The following is a 27,124-nucleotide window of genomic DNA, read 5'->3' on the forward strand; positions in this document are numbered from 1 at the left end:
TGGTTCCTAATTTCAGGGTGGCAAATGTTGGCATGAGCAATGAAGCAGATGGTAAGATCATGCTGGTTCAGGCATAACCAGAGGCAGGAATAGAACAATAAGTGAATGCCAGGGTAATAATGCAATGATGACTTTCAGGACTCTTAATAATTCCTTAGAGCATGGTTCTTTTTTTCAATGGCAGATTTGTCTATATATCTGGGGAGTGCCTGTGGTATCACCCATTGTTTGGTCTCCTCTGATGTCTGTCTCAAGTCAACATTTAAATTGTTCACTGCCTCGCAAAGGGTACCTTCCAGGTCTTCCTGAGTGATCTATGGCATCTTTAGTTATTAACCAACTTTTAGTTAGGGTAGGAGGGCTTGATGGGAAGGAATAATGGGGATAAGCTGCTATGAAACTGTTCTCGGTTAAAGGGCATAGTGAGTAGTCAAAGGCAAGTTCTTCAGGGACTACTTAGTGAGCCGACAGTGCTGAACACAAGGTCTCAGCAGGAGAAGTCTTCTCTTGAAGCCCAGATGCCACATCCCAACTGTTACTGGTCTTGAAATGATAGTAGAGGACAAGCTGGACAGTATAATCCAAAACTAGGATACATACTAGGGAACAGTTTTTCTCTGGAAATTTACTTATGTTAACAGAGTAGCAGTGTCTTAGTTCAGGCTGTTACAACAGAATTCCATAGATGGTGGCTTATAAACCACAGGAGTTTATTTCCTATAGTTCTGGAGTGTGGGAAGTATAAGATAACAGCTTATACAAGTCAATATCTAAAACAGAGGTCGTCCTAAGGGGGCTTAGCAGGCCTTCCTTGGAACATCAAGGGCAACCCCCACATCACCATTATCAGGGTAAGCCTAGAACTCTGCAGTTTGGAATCCCCTGTATCTGGGAGCATGGTAGGTCATTCCGCCAATGTTTCTGCATCCCACATCCTTGGGGACCATTTCTGGATGATAGAGTAAATATGTTCCTCCTCATTAGATTGCTCCTGGTTGCTGCAATGCTCTTTGGCAGAGTCTCTCAGGACTATGAAGGTTCTGATGTCCTCTAGAATTTTGATTTGTGTGTCAGTGCACGTACTCAGTATTTGAGCCGAACAGTAAGTAGAGAATGTAGAAGTCAAATCCTTTTGAAGAGGGTTCATCAACAGCACTTCTAGTTTTTTCTGAGCTTGGAGGGAAATTAGCCCTGTTAACTGACAGCTTGGCCTCTGCTGTCAGATACACCAGATTTGATCCAGACTCTATAACTTACTAGATGTTTAACCTTGGACATGCAACTTATCCTGACATGAATGGGGATAACAGTACAAACCACCTCACAAAACCACAACAGTTTTGTTGTGACTAAAGAGTAATTTGTATACAATGTTTAGCCCAGTGCTTATAAACTAGTTAAGTGCTCAATAAATCATGACTATTATTATTATTCTGATTTTAGCCCATTAGATCTCAATGACAGTAATTGGGTCCATCCAAATAGGAGCCTGGCCCCTAATACAGGTTGTCCCCATGCCTCAAAGTTAGCCCCCAATGGCCAGGAACTCATGTCCCCACAGTGGTTGTTCTTGGATAGAACCAACTTAAGAATCTGCGCATGAGGTCTCCTGTATTAGAATGCTTCCACCCTGCAATATTTCAAGCATTTGTTTCAAAGGTGTAGAGCTCTTCTTTATGAAAGTAACACAAAAGCTAGACAGAGAGAGGAGTTTCTCCTCTTGATTAGCAATAGTTCCAGCCATAAATCAGTCATGTTTCTCTTTCTTACCTTGGTTTGATTATTTGGGTGACCAAAGTAGAAAACGGGAGATGGATTAATAGCTATATCTTATAAACTCTAGGATCTACTGGACATCTGAGATGGAAATGTACTGTCTGCCCAAAAGCACTTTGCCTTGATGAGACAGACGATGGGAACTGTTATTCTTACCTTTAGACTTTCAGAAGTTTTCCTCACAGCTGGCCTAGAGGTAGCCTAAAGTATGCCTCTGTCAGATCAGGGGCTCATGGGACCCAACCCTTGAAAGTCCAGGAGGATGCTCTCCATACAAAAGCCACTGCAACCCAGAAAGATGTTCAGGAACCCTTTTATCAGCCATTCCAGAACCACAGGAACACTGCCCAGGCCAATGGCACCGCTGTGTTCTGGGATTGTTTAGAAACCTCTGGAAGGCTGCCTTCATTGGTCTTGCTCTTAGATGCCCCATCTTAGACAAGTTGCACCATCCAGGAAGTTCTGCTTCTTGAAAACCTATACATGGCAGAGCTCATTTTTGAGGCCAGGGGGATTAGTGGGCTTGCTTGACAGTCCTGAATAGGAGACTGTCTTGAGGCTGTGGCAGACTTGGATGGAATGAACTGTCTGTTAGCCAGAGTAGAAGTTCTGATGAACTTCAGACACTCAGCCTCAGGCTCAGAGAGCAAGTACCCCCGGTTTTGGAAGTAAGCAGGCCCTAGGCCACAAGACTACAACAGTTATGCTCCTAATTTCAGAGCAGCTCCTCTGCTTCCTGTGGGAAAATGCTTGCTCATAGGTGGCAGGCTTATTTGGAATTCCAGAAGTGGGCACAAGGTGCTTTAGATTTGGGGCCCTCAAGCAGAATTCTCAGCAGTCTTTGAAAGTGAAGTGCAAAATGTAGGTTACCCAGGCAAAATCTGAGTCATTGATCTCCGGCTGGGAAAGGCCAAAAACAAGAGTAAAACTAGCCAAAATGTGCCAGAAAGTACTGACAAGTGACCACAGTCAAGTGGGTAGAACCGTAGTGTAGAACCAGAACTCTTGGGAGAGAGTTGCACAGTGCCCACGTGTGTGGGGTAGGTCTGGGTGTGTGGTGAAGAGCCAGGCCTGGTAGACTGGGGACTTGCTCACCAAACTTCCTGAGGTCCCTCAGACACTACCACCTCGGCTCCCTAGGGATGTGGAACATGTCACCACTGAGCCTGGGACACTGACGAGTGTGATGAGGCCCATCTGGTCAGCACAGCTTTGTCTGAAGAGCTGAGCACAGAGTGGCTGTTCTCCTTTGCCGCAAGCACAGGAGCCTCACTGCCAGAGAAACAGAGTAAGAGCTCCTCCCTCCACTCTGCTCAGGAGACCACCTCAGGGTCATCTTGAGAAGTGTCTCAAGGACAACCTAAAATTTCTCACAAGCCAGCTACTTGGGAAACTGAAGATGCCCACACAACTTCCAGAAAGCCATAGTGCAGAGGCCTTCTCTGTGGAATACTTTTTTTTTTTTTCAAACCACCAAATGTTCATTACACCTTCCTCCCACCAGCCTGATTTTATCTGGGTATTTCCTTTCCCTGTACTGTGTTCTGTCTCAATGAAACAGAAGAGCCAGGTGTCCTTCCTTCCCTTTTAAGAAGCTGGAGAGATCCCTGATGTTTTCTCACCATCCCTGGTACATCCATGGGTGGTTTTCATCAAGGCTACAAGGTGGCCTTTCTCCCTCGTGGGACTTTAAGAATAATATCAGGATGGATGAAATGACTGGAGTTCAATTGGTGGTAGCAACTAGGTGAGATGCTGAAGCAAATTTTGCTCCTGATCTAAACTACCTGATCCTATCTTATTCTTAGCCTGGTTCTTTAAGACTTTCCTTCAATCCTTCAATTTGAGCCCCCCAACATGCTTTCAATAAATTATTCTTTCATTTGGGGTTTGCAAGAATAGGTTTTTGTGACTCACAACCAAGCCACCCCAACTAGGTACCCAACATCATTCTAATTGTAGTGGCATCTGGCACCACTCTGACCTTTAAGACAGCCTTCCACCTAATGGAGCTGACACATTCTGAGGGGCCAGATGCTTGTGTTCAGGCACAGGGGCTGCTGATTTCTATGAAAATGACCACTCATTCCTACAAAGCAGGGAATTATTTTTTTTCAGGTGTTCTAAAATTTCACGAAAACACCCCAATTTGCTAGAATCATTCAAGAATCTCTCTAGGAAAGTGAAAAGGTGGGGCTGGCTCTGCCCTACCAAGTGGTACCTGGAAGTGTGAGCCAGTAGCTTGATCTGTGGCTTTCAGGTAGGCTATGAGTCTAGTCAATTGTCTGAAGAATTCCATGTTTTCTTTCCCCGAGAATTAAGGAGTCATCCAGTAGGCCTAGACTGACCCCAAGCAATTTTGAAACCCACCCCACAAACACTTTGGTATGTGTGGGTCAAGGCAGGCCTGACCAGGGGTTGGGCTTAAACAGGGATGAAGACTGCAGTCAGAAGGTTTCTGAGGCTTAAGGAATAGACAAAAATCCTACAATTCCAGGAGATAAATCCAAAGGAACAGCGAATATGTGGAACCAAAGCAGGTCAAGAAATCTCATAGGTGTCTGGAGCCGGGGAGAGATAAAACAAATGCAAGAGAGCCCGGAGCAGTGAGGGAGGAGGGACTCCTTGCTGAGTGACCGGCCAGATGTCTGTTTGGCATTTGCAACATACTTTTGCAGCCTGGTCCATCTCTAATGCCAAGATGCATCCAGGGTCATGAACAGAGTAGACAAATGAGGAAATAAAAGTGAAAAATGGGGATTTGGGTTAATCTTCAGTAACATTGGCCCCTGCAAAGGAAGCCATTTGAGCAATGGCCTGGTGGCCCATCACCATTGTCAGACAATCCAGACAGACCCAGCAAGCTGGGGTCTCTGACAGCAATTATTTCTGAGATCTTGGGGAGTTTTTGTCCATTTGGGGCCTCAATTTCATCTTCTGGGAAATGGGGGTAAACAGTCTCTCCTCCACCTACTTTTATGGGCTCAGCGAAAAATCCACCTGCCAATGCAGGAGATACGGATTTGATCACTAGTCTAGGAAGACCCCACATGCTGAGGAGCAACTAAGCCTGTGTACCACAGCTATTGAGCCTGTGCTCAGGAATCTGGGAACCGCAACCACTGAGCCCATATGCTGCAACTGCTGAAACCCCTGCATCCTACAGCCCTTGCTTCACAAGAAACGCCACAACAATGAGAAACCTATGCAACCAAAGAGTAGCCCCCACTCACCTCAAGTAGAGAATAGCCCACACAGCAATGAAGACCCAGCACAACCAAAAATAAATAAGTAAAATTATTTAAACAGAATTTAAAAAAATTTAAAAATTATTTTAAAAGAATTCTTTCTTATTTTCTGAAATAAGAAATCTGAAAATGCTGCAGAAACCTAACAGTGTTATCAGGATCCCCTCTTTTAAATTGAAAAAAATAATGCTCTTTATTTGCCACTCTCCTCTGCAGAGTTCAAAGTCCTTAGAAAGCATAATTTTCTTGACAGAAGCTGACATTTTCATAGATTTCTGCTGGGAAATCAACTGAAGAGGCTAGAAAACCTTTACACAAACCATTTTTAATTTTGGAAATAAGCCAACTGATTGCCTAGAGCCATCACTGTGACTTTTATAGAGAAGATGTCCCTGGGTTGTCTGCTGCAAAGGGAATCCCGTCAGTTGAGCCACATTGTCAGTTCAAAAGTGCAGAGATATCTGGGATGGGTGTGGTGTGGTGTAGCCCAGCATCCTGTGGTTGCTATTTGGATTTCGTCTTGGATTTAGTCCGGAGTTTGGATTTAGAACCCTCCTTGCGCTGTAGCTCTGAAAAGACCAAAACAATTATTGTAGCAATAATACCTTATATTTATTAAGGACTTTCGATTTTACAAAGCATTTTTAAAATTCTGTCTGCATGAGTAAGCCCCAAGCTACAAACCATGTGCCCCAAATTCAGCTCCACATTGGTTACTGGGATTGAGAATGTATGTTCTCAAAGTTTATAGGTAATGAGGAGAGACGAGAAAGAAGAATATTCCTTCCTTCCATTACATACCCCAAACTTAGCAGGGAAAAATTTTCAAATAGAGCTGGGTATCCAGAACCCTCCCATATCCATGGCTGTACCCCTACTGTGTCTCTTGGTCCCTGTTCCCTCCAGTCTCTCATGCACAGATCCTACACAAACCTGCTGTCCCTGACTACACCATGAAACGAAGCTTCTCAATTGTTTGGAATACTGACTGGCTGCGGCCATCTTCCTCCCGCATTCAACGGTCCCCTTGTTCACACCCTGTCTTGTTCCCATTCCTCATCACAGGCCTCACTTTGATCAGAGACTAAGCCACATTCATCTTGTAAACACCAAGCTCCATTCCTTTCTTCATCAATAACTCAGAACACAGTGATTCGCTAACTGTTAAAAATAATGACATAAAAATAAATGTCTTCCTTCTCCATCCAAATCTTCTCCTTACTCAGCATTCTACAAGGCTCCTTCCTTCACTGGATGACTTTCCATTCCTTCTCTGAACAACGATTAGGAGAGAAGAGATCTCCCTGCACTAACTCATAAAATATGACTCAGTATGTTCCATGTGCATGTCAGACTGCTCCAAGGTATCTGCATGGTTGTTTTTTTTTTTTAAAGGAGCTGCCTGCTAACTCTAAGGAATGTCTAATTTGTGGATTTTTCGGAGAAATGTTTAGGTCACTTGCATGGCATGGGGATTGCCTTGCTTAGCAGCCTGTTCCCCTAAGCTTTGCAAGGCTTCTCATCCTCTACTCTTGAGTCCCTAGCAGTGACTCTCATGGGGGTGTGGAAAGGAGGGAGGACAGGGGTTGTATCCTTGTTGAAAGGATACAAGGATCCGTGTTGTATAGGTTATTGTTTGCAGGCTGGGACCTAACTGAATAGTTATCCTCCACCTAAATTATTAAAATGTTTTATTTTTGTATTTAAACTAATCTTCAAGACTTTTATGGAAATGGACGAAACTAAAGTCACTCATCCCATGTTGAGGTGACCTCTCCAGTTTAACACGAAGACATTTTCTGTGATTTGCATATAGTAATTTACACCATGGATGGAGGAACCTGATGGGCTACAGTCCATGGGGTCACAAAGAGTCGGACACAATTTAGCAACAACAACAATCTAGGGAAAATCTAGTTTCTGGATTATCGGGATAAAATCACACCACAATAGAAGATAAAATTTTTTTTAATTCATGAAAACTGCCTCACATACATTCAGACCTAAGGCTAAAGGATCTTCACGCCTGGAATGATTAACATTTTACCAGTTCAGCGTTAACTGGAGGAGAGAAAATGGATTCAGATTCCTCCTGCTCCAGTCCTGACAGGACACACCACAGCTGGGCCAGAGACTGTGAGTGACTGGCCAACTTACTGCTTTTGCTGAAGGCAGAGTTAGAGACAGGGGTGATAGAGAAAAATAGATAATAGATATCTGCCCAGTATACCCACCCCTGGCACCAGGACCTGTCCTGGGAACAGACTGCAGGTTGAAGATGAAAGCAAAAATCAAAAAATAGCCTCCAATATTGGGGATATTAAAAACTCTTTGAGGGAAGATTACAGATCAACTAGAGATAAGAAAATGAAGAGTGAAATTCCTTTTCTTGTTGAATAAAGATTATTTTCATCATAGACAATCCACTAAGTACTAAAAACTAAAGACAAAATTCCCCATAAACCTTTAGCAACCAGAGACAATGTGTATAAATTTTTAGGCATATTTGTTCTGGTCTTTTTTTCCAGCTTTAAAAAATTGTGATTATTTCCTTTGACTCAAGAGTGAAATTATTCTCAAGAGTGAAATTATTAAGTCAAAATACATGCATATTTTTGAGGCCTACCCATACACACTCTCAAACTGCTTTCTCAAAGAGTTATACCTGTCTGTCCACCCACAAGTATTATTTGTAAAACTAACTACTTTGCCCCTTCTGCCCAGCACTGTATTCTTTGTTTTTATAAAGCTTTGTCAGTTTTATAAGTTAAAATTGTATCTCATATTAGTTTATTAGTCACCATTGTTAGTTATTTGGATATGTGTGTGTGTGTCTGGATTCCTAGGAGAAGTATGAACTAGTAGATCACCACTAAAAATATTAATGCTCTTCTAAAATATTTATGACCAATCAAGTTTTCACTCATAAGTACCATCCAAATGAAGCAAAAATTAGAAAGCAATGTTCACCTTTCTTTGGAGATTTTGAGGCTCTCTCTAGTAGTCTGATTTCTTCTTCTTCTTTTTCTTCTTCTCTTTCTCCTTCATTTTCTTCTTCTTCTACTTCAGACTCCTTCATTTTATACTTCATCAATACTTCCTCTAATTCTTTCTCCAGCTCTTTATTTCTTATAAGGGTATAATGAAGTCTTTCATTCACATCATCAAACCTCTCCTCAGCTTGTCTGGCTCTGCTTTCGACCTCTCTGATGTTGACAAAGTCCAGAGAAACACAATAAAATGGAAAGGTCTGAAAAAGTATCTTTCAGATCTAGAAACTCATTGTCCAGAAAAGGTAGTGGGATGAGAAGAATGTATATGAACGGCACAAATAAGGAAAGCAGCAGCATCAATGTTTATCCAAGAATTGAGGGCATAGGAGCTACTCTGGAAGGTAATGTCAGAGTTGCAGTCATGGTGCAATTTAAGAATATATTTATAATTTCTTAATGAAAAACAAAAACTGACTTTTGGATATTTCGAATTCTCCACCAATAGCCAATGAACCCTTTTTAGTGGTTAAGCTTGGCTTCGCTATACTGATATTATCCAACAAGCAAATAAAATAGTGTCCCTTATTTTCTAACACCTTTAAAACCAGATCTTACAATCACAAAAACAAGTTTGAAGTGTGCTTCTTAATAACTAGAACATATATGTCTATATCTCGTCTTCTCATAGTTTCTTAGCCATCTTAACTCTATTGTCCTTCCTACCATTTGGGTTATGTAACCTTCTTTCTTACACACGATGGCTTCTTCTAGTTCCATTTATTTCTCTAGCTCATCTCTTAAAACATACTGAGTTGGATCACTCCTCACACTCTGCTCCCACCCTATATATACACATACACACTGGACTTCCTCTATCTCCAACGTAGCTGAGGACAGCTGTCCCTACTGGAGCAGTTTAATTCATTGCCTCCAGGCAATTTGATGGTACCCATCCTACTTGGAAGGAAAAAGGAAACAGAGAACCAAAAGTAAGCCACGAAGTGTACATTTCTCAGCTAGACCTCCTAGACAATAATCTCTGTCTTCTCACCATTGTGGTGTGTCATACTTACATTAACTTCTCCTGCGTGCGATCAAGTATAGCCATTGCTTCAAGATACTTTGGGGCCAATGTACCTTGATTAGCTGATTCTCTCTGGCAAGAAAAGTATGTACAATGAATGAAATGAAAGTCCCAACACTAAATAACCTCCTTCTTCAGGATGTTCTGGACCAAGCTATCTTTTTCTACTATTCATATTTATATCAGATCAGATCAGTCGCTCAGTCATGTCCGACTCTCCGCGACCCCATGAATCACAGCACGCCAGGCATTAAACACACTCTTAATATGAAAGAACAGGGATTTACTGTGGCCAAATACCATATGAGACTGCCAATTATTCATACTCAGGTGGGTATAAATTTTATTAGAGTTGTAAAGAAGAAGCAGGGAAAGAAGAGAAGGTTTAAAAAATAAAGAGAGGTCTGATCTAGCTTATTTACTTTCTATAATCTCTATAGTAATTTTATAGTTTATTTTAATTATTTCAGTTGTAAAATATTGTTATACTGTTAATTAGTTCTGATTGTTCATATTAAACTATTGTAATGCAAATAAATAAATAAATAAATAAAATTAAATTTAAAAAAATCCTACCAAAAAAAAAATAAAATAAAGAGAAAGGCAAACATATTTCTCGAACCAAGTTAAATATCAAGGAAATCAATTATATTTCTCTCATTAATAATTTACTTCACTAAGCACATAACACTGCATAATTCAATCAGATCTTTCAGTTTCTTAGGAAACTTCATAGATATCAAAGTAGTGAAAATATATTTAAAAAAAACCTCTTACTTATTTTGACTCTAAATATACTCCAGAAAACAAAATAAGAGGAAGACAAAAGAGAAAATTTAGAAGACAAAAACTATATGTTAAAATGAATATTATGAGGCATTTTTCCAGACCTGTGTACTTTTAAAAATCTCTTTTATCCACATGTCCCCAACAGAGACGAGTAAAAGGTAAACCCCACCTTCTAGATGGAAAGGGGGATCTAAGAGGATAGGCAGCCTGCCATAATCACAGAATGATCTAGTGGTTAAAGCAGAACCTTCATCTTGGCCTCTCCATCCTCAGTCACACATGGCACTATACTATGCTCGCTTTTTCTAAAAGCAAACCAGCAAAAATAAACTATCAAACAAGTTCACTTTCCCTCTAGCTCTCTTATTCTTTTGTTATTATTGCAGTCACATATTTTTCCTCTTTCTGCCTTGCCTTCCCTTTGGATAATAAATCTGTCCTTGTTCAGGCTGGACCAGCAATGTGTCACATGGCCTCGCTTATATAGCACATACTACTAATTTATTTGTTCTTTGAATCCAAAAGGAAGGTTTTTCACAGCAGAGACTTCTGGAACTGGAATTCCACATGATTTGTACAGCTATATGAAGCAGTTTTATCTACAGGTGGAAACCAAAGTAGATCAGGACTCTGTGAATTGTAACTTTCAGCCTTCTGACTCTCTCATTCATTCAAAAGACAGATATTTAGTTACAATGTGGGAGGGAAGCGTTCTTCTGTTTTGGAACCACCAAGTACAGAGTAATGTTTTGTGGTCCTTTTCAAATCCTTCAATAGGAAATTCCCATGGTCCAAAATGCTAGACGGTTGGGTTTCTAGAATTATGGCCTCCTCCATGTATGCCAAGGAGCAAACTTCCCTGCATCAGCCATATATATGGATACAGACTGTTGTTGTTGTTTAGCTGCTAGGTCATGTCCAATTCTGCAACCCCATGGATTATGGCCCACCAGGCTCCTCTGTCCACGGGATTTCCCAGGCAAGAATACTGGAGTGGGTTCCCATTCCCTTCTCCCGGGTCTTCCCGACCCAGAGATTGAACGCACATCTCATGCTTGGCAGGTGAACTGGATTTTTTACCAATGAGCCACCTGGGAAGCCCACTGGCTATAGATGCCTCAAGGGAAATCACAGAGACTCTGCCTTGAGCCCTTTTTTCATATTGTGAACCTTCCTCTGGCTTTTATGCTCTTTCACCCACTGTATAATAGAGACAAACGTGGGCCACATGGCTCTTGGAAGCAATTGCATTGGACCATCCTTGTCTGTGCCAACCTGCTGTAGCTTTCAGCTAGTCTCTCTGTCAGACTCCAATTATGCCTTTGGCCTTTTTGGCTTGGTTTTCCTGAGGTCTGACTCTACTAATGGGCTTAATTTTTTTTTTAATTTTTAAAATTTATTTTTGGCCATGCTGGGTCCCCATTGCTGTGCAGACTTTCTCTTGTTGTGGCGAGCAGGGGCTACTCTCTAGTTATGGCGCACGGGCTTCTCAGTGCAATGGCTTCAGTAGTTGTGGCTCCCGGGCTCTAGAGCACAGGCTTAGACCTTCCCTGACCAGGGATCAAACTTGTGTCTTCTGCATTGGCAGGAGGATTCTTTAACACTGAGTCACCAGGGAAACCCACTAATGGGCTTTAGATTGGACTAACATCTTTAGCTTGAGACTATTTCAGGGAGGATCTGGCTTCAGACCCAGTTCCTTGGAATCCAATGCTCAGTACTAAATGCCTAGCCAGCCACAGTGACCCTGTCAGCTTTGGACATATTTTCTGGACCCACCAATTCCAGGGACCCTTCCCTGCTGCCATTAAAAGATGGATAATTTGGTCACTGCTCTTAATACCTACACTGGGGATACATGGTATTGTGGAAGGAAAACACAGGTTTCTAAGCGCTTCCTTTAGCTCAGTGAAAAAAATATGGCTGATCCTCCAAGTCTGGCCCCCACTCTTTCTTTCAAAGGAGTTTAGAGGTAATCAGCAAAAATCTCCCATCTCCCTCATAGTTACAACTCTCTACAAACAGACAGAACCTGTGGTTTGAAGGCAGGCCTAAAAGAGCTTGTTCCTAACATTTTGCTCCTTAGGGTAGCCAAGCCTTAGGCTACCCAGTTCGTGCAGCCAGGAGGCAGTGCCTAGGGTCAGCTGAACACTACGGGTAGCCTCTGGGAGAGTTTGCTGAATTTAGTCTTCCTATACCTCCACCCATCAGCCAATTGTTACAGAGTTCAGGCTGTTTCTCCTCCAGGGACAACTTTGAAATAATTCTCACTCAGAGAGGGCCACAAGGGGTGCCCTGCAGCAAGTTCTCAGACATGATTAAATCAGGCGGCACCCCAGGACATGCAGAGGCAGAGTCAGGGCTGCTTACTGGGGTCACTTGATTTCACCAGTGAAATCAGGACGTGCCAGATCGGACAGTGCCTGAAACAGGCACAGCAGGCCGAGTTTTGTGCATGGTTCAAGCTTTGAGTACAGTCTTCAGGAATTCCTACAAAGTCCTAATTTCTAGCTAACTGAAGAGAGTTTTAAATAATTGATAGTCCATCCGTCTCCCTCTCCTAGTTACGGTGGACACTAGGGCATCAGGTAACAATATGAATAAGGCTCTGGTTTAGCAGGCCAAGCAATTAGCCTGTCCAAGCTGGTGGTGACTCATCACCACTACTCCTGTTGAGATATCAGTCATATCTTAGCCCCCAGAAAACTGTGTCCTGGAGTCATTTGAAGGAGGAGCTATGAGGAGTAACTGGAATTCTCCATGTTCAGGCTCCTAGCCTCCCAGGGGTCTGGAACTACTTCTCATTGGAAACCCAGGATGCAGTTATCTCTTTGACCTCTCAGGCTCTATAACCCAGCTCCTAGGGACATGACAAGTTATACCTGCAAACCACAAGGTTTTTGCTTTTCTATCCCTTCCTTCCTTTTCTCTTTCCTTCCCTAGTGTCAATCAAACTGCATCCTGGGAGCTGTGTTTGCAGACCAGAAAGAGAGAAAGCCATTGCCCAATAGAACTAGGGCCTTGGATCTGTAGCCCTGCTAAATGGTTGCTATGTTCTTAGGGCCAGAGGCTAAGTGTCTGTCAAAAAGTAAAAAAGAAAGACAGGAGGAAGAAAAAAAGGATAAAGGAAAAACAAGCAAACAAAGCAAAATAAATTTTTACAGTGAAAGTTTTAAAATCTTATACTGCCCTCAGGGAGCTCCGATGTCTTTATGAATGGAAAGGGCACAGAGCCAAGGCTCCTCCTGCCCCACCGAGTCCACAGCACAGTCCACATCAAGACAGCACCCTTCCCCCAGGCTCCACCTCCCGCCCGAATCTCTGACCTCCTCCAGGTCAAGGATCTTCATTCTCTGGGTACTAACATCCTCAAAGATAAACTTTGTTTTCACTTGCCTAGCACACTTAGGGCCCCTCTGTTTGATCACCTGGTGATCCCTTTCTACCTGTGCAGCGGTCCAGTCACCACCTCCTAGGGTGAATGTGATTCTTCCTTACTTCAAGGAACTTGCAAGTACATCTGGATGGCATTTTAGTTCATTTTCAGCCTCAGGGTCAACGAGAACTTGGACAGTTGGCTTTTCAGGGATCTATAGTAGAACATTAGCAACTTTTCTTTTTTTTTTTTTTTTTTGAAGGTTTCAAGTATACTTTATTTCTTCAAACATGCAATATTTTAATGGGTACATAGTACTTTTACTTGGCATTAATTATGAGTTGATTTTGCAACAATTCAGTATTAAACCAGCTGGGATGATTACTGTTCTCTCCATTCCTTTGGGGTGACTCTGCCAACAGGCGATGGGTTCCATTCTATTCCAATTTGCGTTGCCGTATATACCCATACAGCAACACAGAAAGTGGCTCCACTAGCTAATACGGCATTACCATATTTGTCATGGAAATCAGGTGCACGCTTCTGGTGGATCTGCCTTGTCACTGCTTCCTGAATGCTTTGAACTCTCAGACGACTTAGTGCGTTTTTGGCCAAGGGAAACATCCTGAGGTGAACACAAAATGGCTGCGACTACAGCTGCTGGCCTCTAGCAACTCGGCGTATAGTCCATTAGCAACTTTTCAAAGCCGAGTGTTAAGACTTTCTGGACCACATTGTCCTCAGGTGGGCTCGCCACACGGCACCATACTGTATCAGGTAGAACTGTGGCATCCTGGAGCAGGGGCCCCACGCTATCAAAGACAAGCACCGCACCCTCCATTTTGCCCCAGGCTACAGGCTCCTGGTTTCCTGACTGCTTCTCACCACCCTTTACACCAGACCCTGATGCTTTGCTGGGCTTCCCAGGTGGCACTGATGGTAAAGAACCTGACTGCCAATACAGGAGACACAAGAGACGAGGGTTCGATCCTTGGGTCAGGAAGATCTCCTGGAGGAGGACACGGCAACCCATTCCAGTATTCTTGCCTGGAGAATCCCATGGACAGAAGAGCCTAGCAGGCTACAGTCCATGGGGTCGCAAAGTGTCGGACATGACTGAAGCAACTTAGCACACACACTGATGCCTTGCCAGGATAGCATAGCAGGGTTTTTACCTCAGGGGAGAAAATCTGGGGTAGGAAGGTTTTGGGTGGGACTGGTGGTGGGGTTCTCATTACAGTGCTACCTTTTGTTTGCCTTTTTAGAAAATACATCTCATGACATTGCATTTGCATGGCTTACCCTTACATCTTTGCCTCACAGTCTTATCACCTGATATGTGTGCATGCTCGGTTCTATCACGTCAGACTCTCTGTGACCCCGTGGACTATAGCCCACCAGGCTCTTCTGTTCATGGGATTTTCCAGGCAAGATACTGGAGTGGGTTGCCATTTCCTCCTCCAGGGAATCATCCTGACCTAGGGATCGAACCTGTGTCTCCTGCATTGGCAAGCGGATTCTTTACTACTGAGCTACCTAGGAAGCCTATCAACTGACATAGTAACATTTAATTTAAAAAACTTGCTAAAAGGCATTACTTTGGGAGAATGTGATTGCAACCCCCCAACCCCCATGCACCACTCTTTCTCCAATTTTGCCTGCTCCTAACTCTCCACATGGTTTCACCCAGTTCTTCCTCCCAGAGTTGGAGCCTATTTCCTACAATTGCCTTTCACGTACATCCCTGCAATCTGCCTCTACTCTGGACCATGCAGCCAATTTAGTGATCTAGCTGCCATTCACCAGTTCCCTCACCACAGCTCCCCACAGCAGTTCCTACTTAGACAGGTCAGACTCCTAGCAATGAAATGGTTCTTAACTTTGAGGTTGAGAAATTTGATGATGTCTGTGGATTTCTGGCACATTCCCTTGCTCCCCAAGAAAATGCATAGTATGACTATACAGACAGAATGTTGCATACTATTCAGGGGGTTAGTGGGATGAAGCCCACCCAGAGATTCCTAAAGTCATGGCATCCTGTACAGAGAGATACAAATCTAGAGCTAACTTAAGTGTAAATGATCCTAGAACTTTTTGTGAAGGAGTTTTAACTTTGTTTTCCTGCTGAGTTTCCATAGCTACTGACTAAAGGTTTCCAGTTCCCCAGTAATTCCTGTGGTTGGTGGTATGTCCTTATTCACAGTTATCAGTAGAGTCTGCTAAACAAATATATTTTTTAAATTGATCAAATATTGACCATAATATTGTTAAGTTAAGGAAAGGGGTGAAATGTTGATTTTAAAATGAGTTTTAAGGAAGAGAATGAAAAGTTTTTGTGAACAAACAAGAGTTTTTCCAAGGATGATGCTGAGAGAAACATAAATCTGGAAAATATATTACTTAGGTGTTCTCTTAGAAGTGCTCAAAGTTATGTTGGATCCATATAATTTTTACATAATGTTAAATTTTCTAGTTTTGAATTTCCTAGCTGAGTTGCAGATACATACCCAAGAAGACAATTTATCTGTTCCATATAGAGGTTGGGAATGAATATTTTCGTCTTCTCCAATGACTCGAATGATTTTTTCCTTCTCTGTAGATGTTGAAGGTTTCTAGAGCATAGAAATATCACAGACCTGTTAGTGAGCTGGTGTATGACCCAGGCAGGGCAAGGTACCTGGTACCATGTCTGAAGCTTTGGTTTTCCATTTGTTTTCATCATTCGGGAAGCATTTAGAAGACTTACAGGAAATACTGTGGGAAAAATTAGCAGGGATGGGGAAGTGGGGACAAAGGGAAGTAACTGTGAAACAAAGAGGATTTCTTTCAGGCCTCAGGAGCTCACAGAACTGTGGGAGAGATAACCAATAAAATAATTATGGTCTACATGATCACTGTGATCATAAAGGTAAGTTCCAAGAACTATGTGTACCCAGAAAAGGGCCCTGCATTTTGTCTAGACACCCCCAGGTGTTTGGTTTTTTTTACAGTGAAATGGTATTTGAAAGCTGAATAGGAGTTTGTAAAATAGGGAGGAAAGGGCCTGAACTCAGGCCTCAGAAGAAGGGAAGGAGGAGATTTTATAGGTATGACAGATTTAGTGGTCAAAAAATAATGTATTCCATATATTTTGCCTTCTATTTGCCAAGTACTATACCAGAAGAAAAGCAGAAAATGCCGATCAAGAGGCATGGGTGTTATACAATATTTTTATTCTTTTGTACAGTACATAAAGTAAGTAAAGGATGTATGTCATGGTCTGGGGTCATGCCAACATTTAAACTAGTCAGAGCAAAGAAACACCCCAGGCAAGGAAATTAAGACAAAATGGAGAGTGATCATGAGTTCTGAAAGCCAAAGAAAATAGTAGTCCACCCAGGAATTACAAGGGCTCTTATGCCATACTAAACTAGGTTTGAATGTTGGTTCTGCCACTTAATAGCATATGGTTTTCAGTAAGTCAGTTAACCTTTTTGAGCTTCAAAAAGGTTATCTGTAAAATGGGAACAATAATATTTACATTGAGGTTGTATTGTGTAAGTAAGAAATAACATGTGCAAAGCATATAGGCAGTGGTAGGCACTCAATTATTGGTAGTTATCATTGTATTTTCATTACTATTATTACAAATGCCCCAATAAGAGTTATTTTTATTATTAATGCCACAGCAGGGGTGGAGAGAGGATAAGGAGAAGAGAAGTGTGGATGGCCTGAGGGGAGTGAGAAAAGGCAGCTAAGAGTGGGAGCTGAAGAGCAGAGACAAGGAGTTTAAACAAAGATTTGAAAAATAGGGCAATGAAAGGATAAAGAAACAGCACCAGAGAGAGAGGCAGATTGTGTAGTTATCAGGAGTACAGGTGAACAAGGCCAGTGGGAAATGGCCGAGTTTAGAAAGGAAGAGGGACACCCTATCTTTGGAAAATAAAGACATAAGTGTGTATGCAAGTATGCTTAAATCTAAATGAGGAAAGGAAGGAAGTTGAAGCATTCACTCCAGATCTATTTCTACTTTCAATAGTATATATATGTATGTATGTACACACACTGCATTTGTTGTTTAGTCGCTAAGTCGAGTCTGACTCCCATGGACTATCAGTTCAGTTCAGTTCAGTCACTCAGTCGTGTCCGACTCTTTGCGACCCCATGAATCACAGCACTCCAGGCCTCCCTGTCCATCACCAACTCCTGGAGTTCACCCAAACTCATATGTCCATCGAGTCGGTGATGCCATCCAGCCATCTCATTCTCTGTCGTCCCCTTCTCCTCCCACCCCCAATTCTTCCCAGCATCAGACTCTTTTCCAGTGAGTCAACTCAACGCATGAGGTGGCCAAAGTATTGCAGTTTCAGCTTTAGCATCAGTCCCTCCAATGAACACCCAGGATTGATCTCCTTTAGAATGGACTGGTTGGATCTCCTTGCAGTACAAGGGACTCTCAAGAGTCTTCTCCAACACCACAGTTCAAAAGCATCAATTCTTCAGCGCTCAGCTTTCTTCACAGTCCAACTCTCACATCCATACATGACCACGGGAAAAACCATAGCCTTGACTAGACAGACCTTTGTTGGCAAAGTGATGTCTCTGCTTTTTAATATGCTATATAGCCCATGGACTATATAGCCTGCCATTTCCTTCACCAGGAGATCTTCCCAACTCATGGGTTGAACTCATGTCTCTGGCATCGGCAGGTGGATTCTTAACCACTAGCCATCTTGAAGGCTCAAATATATATATATATATATGCACACACACACACACACATATATGTATATATGTATATATATTTTTTTTCATTATATATTCATTCTTTCAATGTATATATTCATTATATATTTTCTTTAAAAATATAAAGGAAAAGGAACTAATACTAAATAATCTTACCTCTTCTGCATTCTCTTCTTTCTTTTCCTTCTCAAGTTTCTTGTCCTCCATGTTTTCTTCAATTTCTTTATGAATCTTGTCTGCTTCAGGCTCACTTAACTCTTTTAGAATATCCTATTAGACACAACAATATTATATCATAGCTTAGTGGACATAAATATTTTTGCAGAAGATTAGCAATATTTCCATTCAAAAATATTTAATGACCATTAATTTTGTAACTGGGCACTATGCTAGTGATAAGGATACAAAGGTTAATAAGAACAGTCCCTGCCTTAAGCAGCTTACAATTTAGGGGACAAGAAAATACTATGGTTACATACAGTCAAAGAATAGGAGCACCTAAACCAGATCTGGTGTTGGGCAGGGGTGAAAGAGAGGGGTAATCAGGAAGGGTTCTTGGAGGACATAATGTCTGTGTTTCCTCTTGAAGGATGGGTGAGGAGAAAAAAGATGGCACAAGTGAGTTCCAGACAGAGAATGTTATTTGCACATGACTGGCACGAAGAACAAAAGGAGGTCAATAGAACAAAAACTTAGAAGCAGATGGACAGGAGCACAGTCACAGCGGAAGGACTAGACTCTTATGCCAGGGAGACTGGATTTTATCCTGACGTACCAATAATCTGATTGGCCTGTTTCGCATTTCAAAACAATCACTCTAGCAACATGTTGTTGTTCAGTCACTCAGTCATGTCCGACTCTTTGTGACCCCATGAACTGCAGCACACCAGGCTTCCCTGTCCTTGACTATTTCCTGGAGTTTGCTCAAACTTCGATAGACCCATGTCTATTGAGTTGATGATGCCATCCAACCATCTCATCCTCTGCTACCCTCTTCTCCTTTTGACTTCAGTATTTCCCAGCACCAGGATTTTTCCAATGAGTTGGCTCTTCACATCAGCCCAAAGCATTGAAGTTTCAGCCTCAGCATCAGTCTTTTCAGTGAATATTCAGGATTGATTTCCTTTAGGAATGACTGGTTTGATCTCCTTGCTGTCCAAAGGACTTTCAAGAGTCTTCTCCAGCACCGCAAAATAAAAGCATCAGTCCTTTGGCACTCAGCTTTCTTTATGGTCCAACTTACATCCTTACAGAGAAGGCAATGGCAACCCACTCCACTACTCTTGCCTGGGAAATCCCATGGACGGAGGAGCCTGGTAGGCTGCAGTCCATGGGGTTGCGAAGAGTTGACATGACTGAGCGACTTCACTTTCACTTTTCACTTTCATGCACTGGAGAAAGACGGCAACCTACTCCAGTATTCTTGCCTGGAGAATCCCAGGGACGGGAGCCTGGTGGGCTACCATCTATGGGGTTGCACAGAGTTGGACACGACTGATATGACTTAGCAGCAGCAGCAGCAGCACATCCTTACATGACTACTGGAAAAACTATGGCTTTGACTATACAGGTCTTTATTGGCAAAATGATGTCTCTGCGTCTTTTAATTTTGTGGCTGCAGTCACTGTTCGCAGTGATTTTGGAGCCCAAGAAAATAAAATCTGTCACTGCTTCCACTTTTTCCCCTTCTATTTGCCATGAAGTGATGGAACCATGATCTTAGTTTTTTGAATGCTGAATTTTAAGCCAGCTTTTTGACTCTCGTCTTTAACCCTCATCAAAAGGCTCTTTAGTTCCTTTTCACTTTCTGCCATTAGAGTGTTACTATCTGCATATCTGAGGTTGTTAATATTTCTCTTGGCAATCTTGATTTCAGCTTGTCATTCATCCACCCTGGCATTTCACATGATGTACTCTGCATAGAAGTTAAATAAGCAGGGTGACAATATACAGCCTTGCCATACTCCTTTCCCAACTTGGAAATAGTCTGTTGTTCCATGTCCGATTTTAACTGTTGCTTCTTGACCTACATACAGGTTTCTCAAGAGACAGTTAGGTGGTCTGGTATGCCCATTTCTTACAGAATTTTTCACACATTTGTTGTGATCCACACAGGCGAAGGCTTTAACATAGTCAATGAAGCAGAAGTTTTTCTGGAACTTCCTTGCTTTCTCCATGATCCAATAGATGTTGGCAATTTGATCTCTGGTTCCTCACTCTGCCTCTTTAAAACCCAGCATGTCTGGAAGTTCTCAGTTCATATACTGCTGAAACCTAGCTTAAAGGATTTTCAGCATAACCTTGCTAGCATGTGAAGTGAATGCAATTGTATGACAGTTTGAACATTCTTTGGCATTGTTTTTCTTTGGTATTAGAATGAAAACTGACTTTTTCCAGTCCTGTGGCCACTGTTCAGTTTTCCAAATTTGCTGACATACTGAGTGCAGAACTTTCACAGCATTATCTTTTAGGATTTTAAACATCTCAGCTGGAATTCTGTCACCGCCAACAGCTTTGTTCGGAGTAATGCTTCCTACCGCCCATTTGATTTTACACTCCAGGATGTCCCGCTCTAGTTGAGTGACCACATCATTGCAGTTATCTGGGCCATTAAGACCGTTCTTATATAGTTCTTTGTATTCTTACCATCTCTTCTTAATCTCTTCTGCTTCTAATAGGTAATTACTGTTTCTGTCCTTTATCAAGCCATTCTTACATGAAATGTTCCCTTGATATCTCCAATTTTCTTGACAAGATCTCTAGCATTTCCCATTCTAATCCTTCCCTCTATTTCTTTGCATTGTTCATTTAAGAAGGTCTTCTTTCTCTCTCCTTGTTACTCTTTGGAACTCTGCATTCAGCTGGATACATCTTCCCCTTTCTCCCTTGCTTTTGGCTTCTCTTCTTTTCTCAGCTATTTGTAAAGTCTCCTCAGACAACTACTTTGCCTTATTGCATTTCTTTTTCTTTGGGATGGTTTTGGTCACTGCCTCCTGTACAATTTTACAAACCTCCGTCCATAGTTCTTCAAGCACTCTATCAAATCTATTCTCGTGAATCTATTCATCATCCCCACTGTATAATCATAAGGGATTTGATTTAGTTCATTCCTGAATTATCTAGTGGTTTTCCTTACTTTTGTCAATTTAAGCCTGAATTTTGCAATAAGGAGTTCATGATCTGAGCCACAGTCAGCTCTCCAGGACTTGTTTTTGCTGACTGTATAGAGTTTCTCCATCTTTGGCTGCAAAGAATATAATCAATCTGATTTCCATATTGGCCATTTGGTGATGTCCATGTGTAGAATTGCCTCTTGGGTTGTTGGAAAAGGGTGTTTGCTAAGACCAGTGCATCCTCTTGACAAAACTCTGTTACCCTTTGCCTTGCTTCATTTTGTACTCCAAGGCCAAACTTGCCTATTATTCCTGGTGTCTCTTGACTTCTTACTTTTGCATTTCAACGCTCTATGATGAAAAGGACATCTCTTTTTTGGTGTTAGCCCTAGATGATGTTGTAGGTCTTCATAGAACTGGTTGACTTCAGCTTCTCCAGCATCAGTGGTTGGGACATAGACTTGGATTACTGTCATGCTGAATGGTTTGCCTTGGAAACGAACTGAGATCATTCTGTTGTTTACAAGGTTGCACCGAAGTACTGTATTTCAGACTCTTTTGTTGACTTTTAGGGCTATTCCATTTCTTCTAAGGGATTCTTGCCCACAGTACTAGATATAATGGTCATCTGAATTAAATTCGCCCATTCCTGTCCATTTTCATTTGCTGATTCCTAAGATGTCAATGTTCATTCTTGCCATCTCGTTTGACCACATCCAGTTTACCTTGATTCATGGACCTAGCATTCCAATTCCTATGCAATATTGTTCTTTACAGCAACGGACTTTACTTTCACCAGCAGACACATCCAGAACTGAGTGTCATTTCCTCTTTGGCCCAGCTGCTCCATTCTTTCTGGCTATTAGTAATTGCCCTTTGCTCTTCTCCAGTAGGGTACTGAATACCTTCAGATCTAGGGGGTTCACCTTCCAGTGTCATATTTTTTTGCCTCTTCATACTGTTCATGGGGTTCTCAAGGTAAGAATGCTGAAGTGGTTTGAAGTGGTTTCCCTTCTCCAGTGGATCACATTTTGTCAGTACTCTCCACCATGACCTGTCCATCTTGGGTGGCCCTACATAGTGTGGATCACAGTTTCATTGAGTTACACAAGGCTGTGACCCATGAAGGGGCGAAATAAGTAAGTAGCTGAATTTGTGGATCTGGAGTTTAGATTGGAAGGCTGTTGGTTATAGATAAAGATTTAACAGTTATCTGCATTTATTTAAAGCCAAGAAAGTAAATTATATTGCCAAAGGAGAACTTGTGAAATGATTAGGGGACAAGGCCTTATATGGACAGGAACCTAGACACAAAAAGGGTCAGGGAAAAAAGAGAAGATTGGAAAGGAGGCTAAAATTTGCCTCAGAAGTGTGAAAGGGTCACAAGGAAAGCCAAAAGCGAAGAGAGAAGGAGTCACCAGTGTTGGATACCTCAGTGGAGCCTGCACAAATATTGACTAAAGACTGTCCTTCAGAAGTTTATTGCAGCAATATTTATAAAACAAAGTTATACATAAGTTCAATACCCACAATAGGAAAATGCCATTAAAAAATATAGTATAAACCATACAAGATATTTTATAGCAATTTTAAATTATGCTGTAGCATTATGTACATGGTGTAGAAAAATAGTATATTAGGATATTTTTCCAAAATGAAAATACTTTTCCTGATAACATAGTATTGCTATCAAATATTTGAACATTACAGAGAAATTAATAATCTCAACCCTCAGAGGTAACAACTTGAATCACTTTGTTGAATATCCTAGTCTGCTTTATCCACATATAAACACATTCATACAAATGAAATAATAATAAATGCTATGTTCCTTCATCTGCTTTTCTCAATAGCATATCATGGGTAACTCTTATTTCACTATACAATCATCTATTTTATCTGTATGGAATTCTATTACTTGAACATACCATAATTTGTGAAAGTAATTTTCTATTGATCAGTATTTATATTGTTTCTCATATTTTGTTATAAATAATACTGTAATTAATATTCTTATATAGATATATGTTCAAATGATCAGATAGGCTACATAGTTATATTTAAACTTTAAAAGAAATAAGAGATTGAAACTATGAAAGATTATAAAAATAATCAGACTTGAAAAAGAACCAAATAGAACTTGAACAATTAAATTTCAAACTCAACAGAAAGCTTTAAGAGCAGATTAAACTCAGCTAAAGAGCAAATCAGTGAACTGGAAATTAAGTCAGAAGAAATCGTCCATGAATCAACGCAGGGAGGCAAAGAGATAGAAAATACGAAGAATTAAAAGACATTGGGGACAGATTCCAACACATATCCATTCAGAGTTACAGAAGGAAAGGAAAGAGAAAATACAGTGGAGACAATAAATGAAGAGATGAAGACTGGGAATTTTCCAAGTCCAGTGAAAGATACCCAGCCAAAGATTCAGAAAACCAAGACAATCCCAAGTAAAGTTTAAAAAGAAAGACTTCATCCACACTTATCAGACTGAAACTGCAAAATGCCAAAGTAAAAATGAATATCTTAAATGTAGCCAGAGAGAATTAACTTCAAAAGAACTGACAGCTGGATTTTTATTTATTTATTTATGCCTGTGCTGGGTCTTCCTTGCTACATGGGCTTTTCTCTAGTTGCAACGACTGGGGGCTACTCTTCGTTGCAGTGCACAGACTTATTGCTGTGGCTTCTCTTGTTGCAGAGCACGGGCTCTAGGGTGCACAGAGCACAGGCTCGACAGTTGTAGCACAAAGGCTTAGTTACTCCTCAGCATGTGGGACCTTCCCATACCAGGGATCGAACCCATGTCTCCTGCCTTGGCAGGTGTATTATTTACCACTGAGCCACAAAGGAAGTCTGACAGCTGCATTTTCAATTGTCAGTTTGGTAACAATAAAACCCAGAAAACAGTGGAAACAGTATCTTCTATGTGCAGAGAGAAAATCATCCTAGAATTGTATACACAGCAAAAAAAAAAAATTAAGAATGAGGGTGAAAAAAAAAGACATTTTCAGACAACCAAAAATTGAGTTTGCCTTCAGTAGGTCCTCACTAATGAAAATTCTAAAGATTAAGGCAGAAAGAAAGAGGAGAAGAATAATTCAATGCAATTAGACAAGAAAAAGCAATTAAAGGCATAATAATTGGGGGGGGAAGAGGTAAAACTATTTTTATGTGTAGGTGGTTTGATTGGATATCTGGAGAACCCAAAAGAATTTATTGAAAAACTATTAAAATAATAAGATAATTTAGTAGAGTCACCATACATAAAATTAAAATACAGAAATCAGTAATATATACACAAACAGTTACCACTTAGAAGGCATAGTAGAAAAGAAGATTCCGTTTAAAATATCAAAAAATAAAATATTCAAGCCTACCTTATAAGAAATGTGCAAAATGAGCAAATGATAAAACATTATTAAAAGGCACACAGGTGGACATCCTATCAGCCATATTCTTCATAGGACTAATCAACAGCATAAATGTGTGTTCTAAGTTAGTATATAAATTTAATATCACCTGAGTTTTAAAGAATCATATATTTTCTAGAGGGAGATTACATAGAAGAACAAATAAACAAGAAGAGCCATCAAACACCCCAAAAAGTTTAGTGAGGAAGAGATGGACCTACCAAATATAAAAATGTATCATCAGTTTAGTTCAGTTCAGTCGCTCAGTCGTGTCCGACTCTCCGCAACCCCATGAATCACAGCACACCAGGCCTCCCTGTCCATCACCAACTCCCGGAGTTCACTCAAACTCATGTCCACAGAGTCGATGATGCCATCCAGCCATCTCATTCTCTGTCGTCCCCTTCTCCTCCCGCCCCCAACCTTTCCCAGCATCAGATTCTTTTCCAGTGAGTCAACTCGTTGCATGAGGTGGCCAAAGTATTGCAGTTTCAGCTTTAGCATCAGTCCTTCCAATGAACACCCAGGATTGATCTCCTTTAGAATGGACTGGTTGGATCTCCTTGCAGTAAGGCCTCAATAATTGAAAGACTGTGGTGATGACTAATGAATAGATAGATTAATATAAAATAACAGAAAACCTAACACAGACTTAGATTGAATATAGCTAGTTTCAAATGTTAGAAATACCGTAATATAGAATAGTGGGAAATAATATAATGTGGAGGATATATCAGCCTTTTCATATAAACCCAAAGACTGAACTAGGACCAGAAGGTAGGAAAAAAGCTACAAGGAAACGTCTATCATTTTGTTCAAAAAACGAATAATGTTCTAATAGTCACTGCTCATCAAAAACAAATGGACTAACTCTGAAAATTCTTTATCACTTCAGATACTCAAACACAGGCCTAATGATCAACTGTGTAGGTGTTACATTAAGATTCATACATCTGATGGTTGGTTGAATTCAACCACCTTTAAAATCCTTTCTGTTCTTAAGCCTTTGTGATTCTATTTAGGTCTTGAATTTTTTCCTAGATCTAAAGTGCAGCCAAGATCATATCTACGGTATTTCATTAAGTTTCTAAAACTGTATTATAATTTAATATGTATAATGTTGATGAAATCATTCAGTGGTTAATTCAAAATAATTCTGGCCAAGATCTGGGCAGCAAAGAAAAAATGAGAATTTGTTAAAGGTGTACAACTTAGAAAGGTGGTGCTTTTTTCAGTGTTTAAATGTAAAATAAGTAGTTCCCTGGTAGTCTAGTGGTTACGATTCAGAGCTTTCACTGTGGCCCAGTTTCAACCCCTGGTTGGGGAACTCTCACAAGCCACATAGTACAGCCAAAATTAAAAAAAAAAAATTTAATAAATGTAAAACAAAAGTCCTGCAAGTGTATAGACAGAAACTTCCTTCTTAGACCCAAGAGCATTGACATATATGCCATCAGATCACACCTGTATAGTTTATGGCTCCAACAGCAACAGGAGCTTCTTCAGACTTTGCTGGAAACGAACTCCATCAAACAGACTGAAGTAAAAATAAATATTTGTGAATACTATTGTGTGCTTAGTCGCTCAGTTGTATCTGACTCTTTGCAACCCAATGGACGGTAGCCCGCCAGGCTCCTCTGTCCATGGGGATTCTCCAGACAAGACCTCTGTCCATGGGAATTCTCCAGGCAAGAATACTGGAGTGGGTTGCCATGCCCTCCTTCAGGGGCTTTTCCCAACCCAGGGATTGAACCCAGGTCTTCCACATTACAGGTGGATTCTTTACCATCTGAGCCACCAGGGAAGCCATTAGGTACATGATATTCATTGACTTGGGATCCTCAGTTAACAGGTGGTTAAAACTATAGGATTAACATAGCAATGTGGAGAGTGTTGAATGAGAGGGAAAATAAGCCAAGGAAAGAATATCAACATTTAAGAGGCAGGCAGAGGTGGAAGACTACAGGAAGGGGCATGAAAAGAAAGAAGTAGGAGAAAGATGGAATTTTTGTCTTGGAAAGAGAGATGACCAAAAAAGTGGATGACTAACAGGATCAAATGCTGCAGAGAAGTCAGGTTAAATATGGGATTGGAGACACCTGGATCTGACAATAAGATCACCAGGGGACTTTACAGAATTTTAAGAAAAGTGATTGTGCTACAAAGGAGGGAAAGAAGGAGAAAAAATCAAGGGACATGTTTTTTCAGATGGGAGAGAGACTGTGATTATAGATTGCTAATACATTGATAAAATGGAATCATTAGAGAGGAAGGCATTAAAGATACTAAAGAAAGAAGACAATGCACATGAAATTAAGTGCCCAAAGGAAGACATGACCTCGGATGGGAATACTGAGACTAAACAGAGGAGGAGGGGTGTAGGCAAAGGCAGAGAAGTCTGAGGCTATGCCTCCGGAAGAGGCAGGGCAGCTCCCCTCTGTAATGTGCTGTGCTGTGCTCAGTCGTGTCCCACTCTTCGTGACCCTATGGACTGTAGTCTGTCAAGCTCTTCAGGCCGTGGGATTTTCCAGGCAAGAATACTGGAGTGGGTCGCCATATCCTAGGAGGCAAAATCACCCTTCAAGAAAGTGAAGAGAGATGTTT

The 27,124-nt window shown here is 41.1% G+C and overlaps 2 protein-coding genes across 2 annotated transcripts in view; both read right to left on the reverse strand.

Annotated features, from left to right (window-relative positions):
• Positions 1-5,451: 5,451 nt before the first annotated feature.
• The window catches only part of AXDND1 (axonemal dynein light chain domain containing 1), a 79,902-nt gene continuing 58,229 nt past the window's right edge, over positions 5,452-27,124 (reverse strand). Inside the window, exons 22-26 of the mRNA XM_055418805.2 lie at positions 18,148-18,261; positions 15,774-15,878; positions 9,091-9,173; positions 7,995-8,230; positions 5,452-5,593 (exon numbers count right to left, since the gene is read on the reverse strand). Of these exons, the coding sequence (XP_055274780.2) occupies positions 5,529-5,593; positions 7,995-8,230; positions 9,091-9,173; positions 15,774-15,878; positions 18,148-18,261 (603 nt within the window). The 3' untranslated portion in view covers positions 5,452-5,528. The remainder of the gene's footprint in view (positions 5,594-7,994; positions 8,231-9,090; positions 9,174-15,773; positions 15,879-18,147; positions 18,262-27,124) is intronic.
• On the reverse strand, positions 13,502-13,956 carry LOC148775107 (cytochrome c oxidase subunit 7B, mitochondrial). The gene has a single exon (XM_088845033.1). It carries the CDS (start codon positions 13,888-13,890, stop codon positions 13,648-13,650), a length of 243 nt encoding a protein of 80 aa, XP_088701159.1. The 5' UTR covers positions 13,891-13,956; the 3' UTR covers positions 13,502-13,647.

This window comes from Moschus berezovskii, chromosome 17, assembly GCF_049115385.1.
Source record: "Moschus berezovskii isolate FMDL1 chromosome 17, NW_MosBer_1.0, whole genome shotgun sequence".
Lineage (NCBI taxonomy): Eukaryota > Metazoa > Chordata > Mammalia > Artiodactyla > Moschidae > Moschus > Moschus berezovskii.

What these genes read in the sequence shown, in the direction of transcription:
- LOC148775107 (XM_088845033.1), bottom strand. Translation starts at nt 13,890, where the DNA reads ATGTTTCCCTTGGCCAAAAACGCACTAAGTCGTCTGAGAGTTCAAAGC.